We start from the raw sequence: 8179 nt of genomic DNA on the forward strand, positions 1-8179 counted from the left end.
AGGAGAGAGGCCGAGGCCCTTGGCGATGAATGCTGATGAAGGAGATGGCCAGAAAAGAGAGAAACAAATAAAAAAACTAGGAAAAATAGAGTTCAACTGATTTCTGATGAATTTCTTCACCAACAGTGGTTTGAGGTCATAGGGAGAAGAGAAAGCAAAGGAGAGGAAAGCCAAGGCTTTACTTTGGCTCTAGCAGCATTTTTGGACCTCGATTCCTGATGGCCATAATGTGAGAGTAAATAGGCAATCAAGAGGAAAATGGGGATGAAAGGATGACAATGATCAGCGATCATCAGTGGTGGAGGATCTCGGGAGGAGAGGTGGCCTTTTAAAGATGGAAGCAAGGTTCTGGCAGCTCGGGAAAGTTTAACTCATGCCAGGAGTCAAATGGAGAAGAAGACTCCCATTGGGAGTCTTCCAACTTTTTTCCCTCCAACGGGAGCTTGGGTTGGGCCAAGTTCGGGTCGAGCTGCTCAAGTGGACTAGGCCCTAACCATACATCAGGCCTTCACATTCTTCCCTCCTTCAAAGAGTTTCATCCTCGAAACTTAACACATCTTTATTTTTTAACAATTAAGGATACATAATCTTCTTCTACTTCTATTGTGCAACTCTGATCTAAACCAACTTTTCTATACTCATCCTATGCCTAATCCTATGAATCATAAACCAAAGCTTAATTTTTTTTCTATGATCAAACCTATTGCTCTGATGCCATAAAATATTACGCCCTAAATCTAGGACATAATACGACTATGCTATCGAGAGATACTGCTGACGATAACATGAAGTGAACAATCATAATCTATATACAAATTTGCCATAAATAAAATATAACAAAAGGATCTAAATCTATCATCTATTAAATAAATAAATGTTAGTTCAGAGTGATAAAATTTAAATTTAAATACCAAAACTTATAACCTCAAAATTCATAAAGTCATCGCTACAAATTCGTAGTTAATTACAGAACTAAATTTCTGCCACAAAATTGCTAAGCTTGCTAGCGAAAACTCCAAGCCTGGACTAGCTTCCACTCCTAGTGACCCTATTTCTTTGGAAAAAGAAAATGAAAAGAGATATAAGCTACAGACCTTAGTAAATAAACCTTATACCACCTGACCTGATCAAACATAAATTTTTATATATATCAATAAATTATTTAGAAAAAATAACTACCAAAAAAAGAATATTTTATGATTAAAGTATAATCATAAATCAATCATGCTCTGGCATATGCATAAATCATACAAATTAAATAAAACTGGTTTCTAGTGCACAAGCAAAATCATAAATCATGCTAACTTTATACAATCATAAATCATTTATCATTTACTATATCATAATTTATAATAATTCTTTCAGACTAAATGCTAGGGTTACCTTATACCCATTACAGGACCGTAATCAATATAATGCGAGCTACTATAATCTGCTTGTAGGGTTGTATGCCAAGCTATTGTAATGCACTGGTAAGGAATGTATGCCAGGCTACTGTAACCTGCTGGTGAGGGCTATACGCCAACTATTGTAACTCGCTGGTGAGGGCTATATGTCAAGCTGCTATAACCTATTGGTGAGGGTCGTATGCCAACTACTATAATCTGTTGGCGAGAGCTATAAATATTTATCTTAGAGCCCATAGACATATTTTTCTTAAAACAAATTTCTTAAGTCATATTTTCTTAAATTATTCATGACTAAAATATTAATGGCTTTATAGAGTTCATAGTCCAGAAATAAGCCTTTAACCATAGAATAATCATGAAATTAATTCTTTTCATAATATATATATATATATTGTAAATATGGACTTCATATTTCATAAATAAGTCATTAATATTAAAATATTCATGGAACTACTATTTTGTAATGAATCATAAGTTTCATAATATCATATACTCGATCCTTAATTTTAAAAAAAAATGATATCATCCATATTTAATACTATTTTTATATTTTTATATAAATCATAAGCATGAAAAATATGTAAAAATTTGAGAACTAATAAGGAGTTTTGGGGTTACTTACCTCTTCTCCCTTAGATCTTCAAACTTCACTAGGTAAACCTGCTAAACCTATTTACATATTTAAAACAAAATTAATTTCTATTTAATGACTTGAATAGAATTAAAATACAAAAAATAGGAACGATTGGCCAGATGACAGAGTTCGGCAGCTCCAGATGGGTTGGGCCTATACAATTCAATTCATAAATCATGAAGCATGGACATGATGAAGGCCAAGATCATTTGATAGAGTTCATTAATGGTAGGTTTCAGAAATACTCTCTAGTGTTTGGGTGATAGGCCCAATAGGTTGCCTAGGCATCAGGGCGGTTCAGGGCCTCTTTGTAGTGAGTGGTCAACCTAGGTCCATAGGATAAGGAGTTGGAACTCGGTGCTTTGATCCTTGGATATTTTTAGAGAGAGAAAGAAGAGAGAGAAGAAGAGAGTTGTTTATCCTCTTCCTTCATTTTTTCCTTCTTACAATATGCAGGAAGAAGAAAAAGAGGAAGAGGAGAAAGGAAGGGGGTCGTGGTGGTCTTCCATTGAGTGGCAGCAGGTGGCGGTGGCAAGCAGCGAAAAGCGAGCAGAGGTGGGGAGTTTCTTGGCTTGGTGGTTCTCGGGTCCCAGCCCACTAGTGGGAAGCTGGGACTCTAGCTTCGGCTAAAGGCCGATGCAGGGGAGAGGCTGAGGCCCTCGATGATGGGCACCGATGGTGGAGATGGTTGGAAAATGGGATAAACAAATTGAAAAAATTGGGGAAGTAGAGTTTAGTTGATTCCCAACGAATTTCTTTGCCAGCGGCGGTGGTTTGAGGTCATGGGGAGAAGAGAAAGAAAAGGTGAGGAAGCCCAAGGTTCTAGCTTTGCTCCGGGTAGCAGTTTTCGAACTTGATTCCTAGCAGCCACAATGAGAGTAAACTAAAGATCAAGAGGAAAAAGGAGAGGAAAGGGACAACGGTGGTCAACGATCGTCAATGGTGGAGGGTCTCAGGAGGAGAGGGGGTCCTAGGAGTCACTAGGAGTCGGATGGAGAAGACGACTCCTATCTGGAGTGGTCCTCCTTTTTCTCTTTCAATAGGAGCTTGGGCTAGGTCGGCCCAATCAACTGGACCGAGCCTTGACCATGGATTAGGAATTTAGAAAAGTAGTCCACATCAAGTTCGATGATCCTCCTATATTAGCAAGTGGATTAAGGTTAATTTAATTCTTCCATTGTCACCACATGTTCATAATTGAGACTAATGATTTCGTCCACCCAGAAGTAGAGAAACCCTCACCCCCTGGTTGCTTAGATATGTCCACACCCCTTGATTGATTAGATGTGTAAGCACCACACGAAACCCCATTGCCCGTAATAATGTATAAGGTAGAAATGTACATAAGGTACTCATAACCGGTATTTCATTTCATCAAAAAATAAAATTACAAATTTGGGACTACTGTCACCACATGTTCGTAATTGAGACTAATGATTTCATCCACCCAGAAGTAGAGAAACCCTCACCCCTTGATTGCTTAGATATGTCCACACCGGCCCCTTGATTGATTAGATGTGTAAGCACCACATGAAAACCCATTGCCAGTAATAATGGAGAAGGTAGAAATGTACATAGGGCACTCATAACCTGTATTTCATTTCATCAAAAAATAAAATTACAAATTTGGGACTACTGTCAAAAGTTTTAGGCATCATGTTCATATTTAACATGTCAAAGACATTAACAGGCACACAACTAGTTCAAAAATTTATCCAGAAAGAATTAGGGATTGATTCATTTGAAATACTGAATTATTATATGATATAAGTAAACTTTGTCTCTATTGAATCATATAAGGCTCGCCTAGTGGTGAAAGATTAATATCCAACAGAAAGGTATAGATTATAAGGAAATCTACTCTCTAGTAGTTAGGTTTGCCTCCATTTGTCTTATCCTAGCCATCATCGCACTTGTAGATTTGGAGTTACATCAAATGGATGTTAAGACAACATTTTTAAGTGAAGAATTAGATGATAAAATCTACATGGAGCAACATGCAGGTTTTGTTATAAAAGGCCAGGAGCGCAAAGTTTGCAAGCTTCAACGATCTATTTATGGCTTAAAACAATTATCCAGATAATGGTATATGAGGTTTCATTGAGCTATAACTTCTTATGAGTTTACAATGATCGATAAAGATCATTGTATGCTTGTCAAATGCTTTGCAAACTTACGTGCTTGGTATGTGCATGTGTAATATACAATTATGACTAGGTCAAAATCTGTATGGTTGTAATAATTTGTAGACGGGCATACACTCTTTTAGAGAAACCACCATAGCATGAAATTCAAACTACATATGCTTAGTTCAACCCTTAAGGAAAGTGAGTGATTAAATATAATAATGCCTGCATCCTGATAATGTGAGTTCCTTTTGGAATCATGACATTCAGAATTGGCCTCAATTAGTGTCCCATGTGATTTTTAACTATGTTTTCAAAATAACGGGCCAATGTTTGCTACTTTAGCATATTTTTGATAGTGATGAATTAGTTTAGTTTTATAGGACATGTTTAGAAAAGTGGTTGGTCTGAAACTAAGATGTCTAAGTACAAAAGGAAGACCATTGTTGATTAGGTCTTGTACATATATTCACCGGTTGACCAATTATGTCACCTTGTTATGGCTTAAACATAGTTGTGGATATATGGTGAGAAAAAGAAAGTTAAGCATAGTCTTAGAGGGGTTTAGTGTTGCTTTAACTAATGTAAAAAAATATATCTAGGCAGAGTGAGATACAGTTATACTAATTGTCATATTTTTTTGGGTAGTAGCTATTATATTTTTTCTTTAATGGTACATAGCATTGAGATCCTAAGTGTAGGTATTCTTACAAAAAAAAATTTTGGGTCTCATTAAGCCTATCATGTGTGAGTGGGAGATGATGGGTTTTAGATCTGGTTGGCCACCCATGATGGGCTAGCCCGACCAAGATTGCCTAAATTTCAAACGTGAGATAGAATAGTTGTGAGAAGGTAAGAAACTACCGGATAGTTTCTCCTTCTCTCTCTTGCTCTCTCTCTCTCTGTCTCTGTCTCTCTTACATCTGGGCCCATTTCCTAACTCAATTTTCACATCAGATACACTTCCCTTGCAGTTTTGAGTGTTTCAAAAGAGAGAAACATCAAGTAAAAAACTCTCTTTCATCTTAGTCTTGCACAAAAATCATTTGCATTGTAGATTTTTGAGTGCTTTCCATGGTATAGAGTGCATTCCAGGAGTGTTAAAATATGTGGTTCAACCCCTAAGATCCTAGATGTTCCATTTCTACGGTAACTTATAAAATTCGTAATTTTATTCAGTATTCTTTTTATCATACGATCAAAAAAATAAAAACATAAATGTACTACTTTAGGCATATTTCTTATGGCATACCAAGAGTATCAAATGCTCTTCTTTCTCTACTGAAAAGAGCACATATTGGTGAAATCTACTTGACTGGGAAATTGTTTTCTCTGTTCTCCCACTTGCATCATATAACTGCCCCCATCCTGAAAAAGTTCTTTGCTTAGAAACAAGGATATGGCTTTTGCTTGGTTATTCTTGTAAAGTTTTGTTTTAAATAAATGAGCCATCTGAGGAGGAGAAAGACCTGTGAAAAGGCTGTGGGTTGCTGATAATGTAGTAAAAGAGGAACTGAAGGATCTTCTAATTGGTAGTTATTCGCAGCGTTCTCAAAAGATGGAGGCTGAATGTGAGTGGATTGGTTCACAAGTGAAACTTCTTGTGGTATGCTCCCCATTTTCTGAAATTTATTATTACATATCCATCAGCATTGAATACATGGACAAAATTTCTACACAAACGTGAAAATGAAAAGAAACAATGTATAGAACAAATTCAGGATTTTAATCCTACCTCTAGTTCATTCATGGAGTCATCGATATCCACTCCAAAGTCGTATAACGTGGGATACACAGAAGCAAGCTCCATGGAAAGAAACTGCACATGATGCAACAAATGCTGCATTAGAATCACTCTAGATGTGCTACATAAGAAGGGGGACTACAAATTCATCGCTTATATTTACCTCAACCTGGTTCTGCAAAGATCGAACATAGTTAATTATCGCATCCAGCATAACGGCCTTTCCGGTAACCTACAGATCAAAAACACCAGCAAATATTTTGGTAAAGTGTATTTAAATTTAATCCATGTATACAAAGTAGTGCATTACATAGAGAAGCTTCACCTTATCGCAGCCAGGAACAAGGCCTTGCAACGTCTTCATTCTCACTCCTATCTTCTCCCTTCTGGCCTGAAAATCCATTTGACATGGTTCAGGCCACGAGTTTTATCTAAGAAATCAATTTGGTCAAAATAGTAAAAAAATTGTGTAGAGATCTTGAGGATTACCCTTTCTGCAAGGCTGTGACAATCTGTTGCTTGACCTCTCCTGGCTCTTACGTAAATGTACCCTGCAGGGGGCTCTTCACAAGCCTTTGTGGCTTTGGAATCATCATCTTTGGGCTTCTTATCCTCTTTTCCCTTCAACTCACCATGGGGTTTTCTCTGCTATATATCCTCACAGCATGAAATAGTACTTAACAAAGAAAAGAAGATATATCTGAAAGCAAGAGTCACGAAAGATTCACAAGACTAAGGCCTTTTACATATGGTTTAGGATTTCTGCCCTCCTTACCTTGGATCGACCAGAAGACAAGCAAGTCCCGTATCCATTCTTTCTTTTCTTCCCCATAGAGCCTTGTTGTTTGCGGACATTCTCATCACGGGGTTCAACTACCACCGAGGAAAGAGTCGTCTCGCTCTCAATCGAAGGAGCTTTTGAGGAAGTGTCAAGAAAGCTGCTGCTCTGATGGGCTCTGGCATCAGTAGCCGAGACCTCTAGGATGGCTTCAGGAGAGAAATAGGAAGGGAAGGAAGAAGAGGAGATATTGCTCGTCTCTCCAACTTGCTGTTGGGGGAGAAGCAAATCAAAGGGGTTGGTTGGAAATACAGGAGAGTCAAGAAGGAAAGGGTAGTGCTGCTGGTATGAGAAGGCTTCCATTGTGGGGAAAATTAAAATCCGAAGAGAGATGGCAGTGCTTGCAGAGATCAGATGAGCAGTAAGCAAGGATGCGTCCAGTCGCAGGTCTGGCCTGGGATATATGCAGGTTTTGGGGGCTCGGGGAGAGAGAGGCCCCATGCAAATATGTGTACGTTCGACGGAGAGAGAGAGAGAGAGAGAGAGAGAGGCCCCATGCAGGCGTGTTGAATGGTCTTACCAATTCTCTCTTCCTTCGTCCGCTGTTAGTTTTTGACTGGTCTTGCCAATTATATCTTCCCCTCTTCCCGTCTGCTTCCGAGTTTTGTACGGCCCAGAGCCTTGGCTTGGTCGGCTACTAAAGTGCCAGAAAGATCGATCGGTTCTTGCGGTAACTCCCAAAGCCCTTCTTGCTTTGCTGTGTAGGGTCATCTGCACCGAATGCACCGCATAATGCTGCATCATGGCTAACCTTAAAAGGTAAAGCAATTTTATATGACAGCCATGTAGCACTCTGTGGTGCAATCCATAAAGGATCCATGCTCATTTTAATATTATAGGTTTCTCCAACCTTCGGGAGAGAAAATTGAGTTCAAAGAGTTGACTTCCTTTTTTTTTTTATTTCACATCTATGTTCCAATATTTACTTAATATCTTAACTTCTTTAGACATCTATAACTTATCATATGATAAGGTTATATCAGTAACTATTATTTTAGCCGATTAATAGTAGCATCATCAGATGGAGGATGGATCTATCCTTAAACCTTCGACAACCATGAAACAAAAGCTTGGGAAGAAAATTTCCTGAGAGGACATGGCAGCCAATAGCTGAAGGAAAACAAGGCTAGGATTGTGGAACAATAGGAAGTGAAAGGAGGGAAGAGCTAGCCCTTCTAACTCTTCTAGGTAGGCAACCAAATGTGTTGTATCACTTGCCATTGTGTAGGATTTCCATATCTTAAAGGAAGCCAAGATATTACCCAAAACAGCTAACCAAAAAAATATTATTGGAATTTCTTGGCTACATCACTATCCAAAATCTATTTAGTGTATAGCTAGTTTAGGTCAGCATAGATTCTCACGAAACCCAGCGAATCTAAAAAAGATGACAATGAAGCCAAGAGAGTTGCAAGACCAAATGAGAAT

At 38.2% G+C, this 8179-nt stretch overlaps 1 protein-coding gene across 1 annotated transcript; it reads right to left on the bottom strand.

Annotated features, from left to right (window-relative positions):
• Positions 1–3518: 3518 nt before the first annotated feature.
• LOC108511519 (basic helix-loop-helix protein 80-like) lies at positions 3519–7153 on the bottom strand. The gene is made up of 8 exons (XM_026807035.3): positions 6689–7153; positions 6403–6558; positions 6239–6304; positions 6077–6145; positions 5905–5988; positions 5639–5791; positions 5422–5537; positions 3519–3633 (listed from the first exon to the last, which is right to left on the bottom strand). Exons 1-7 carry the CDS (start codon positions 7052–7054, stop codon positions 5448–5450), a joined length of 984 nt encoding a protein of 327 aa, XP_026662836.3. The 5' UTR covers positions 7055–7153; the 3' UTR covers positions 3519–3633; positions 5422–5447.
• Between the last annotated feature and the right edge of the window lie 1026 nt (positions 7154–8179).

This window comes from Phoenix dactylifera, chromosome 2 (assembly GCF_051530095.1).
Source record: "Phoenix dactylifera cultivar Ajwa chromosome 2, Ajwa_hap1_PhDact_Kaust_v1.1, whole genome shotgun sequence".
In the NCBI taxonomy this organism is placed as follows: Eukaryota; Viridiplantae; Streptophyta; class Magnoliopsida; order Arecales; family Arecaceae; genus Phoenix; species Phoenix dactylifera.

What these genes read in the sequence shown, in the direction of transcription:
- LOC108511519 (XM_026807035.3), bottom strand. Translation starts at nt 7,054, where the DNA reads ATGGAAGCCTTCTCATACCAGCAGCACTACCCTTTCCTTCTTGACTCT. An exon ending in TTGTTCCTGGCTGCGATAAG is followed by an intron (nt 6,146 to 6,238) that starts GTGAAGCTTCTC and finishes TTTGATCTGTAG; the next exon opens with GTTACCGGAAAGGCCGTTAT. An exon ending in AACCCACAGCCTTTTCACAG is followed by an intron (nt 5,538 to 5,638) that starts GTCTTTCTCCTC and finishes GAACTTTTTCAG; the next exon opens with GATGGGGGCAGTTATATGAT.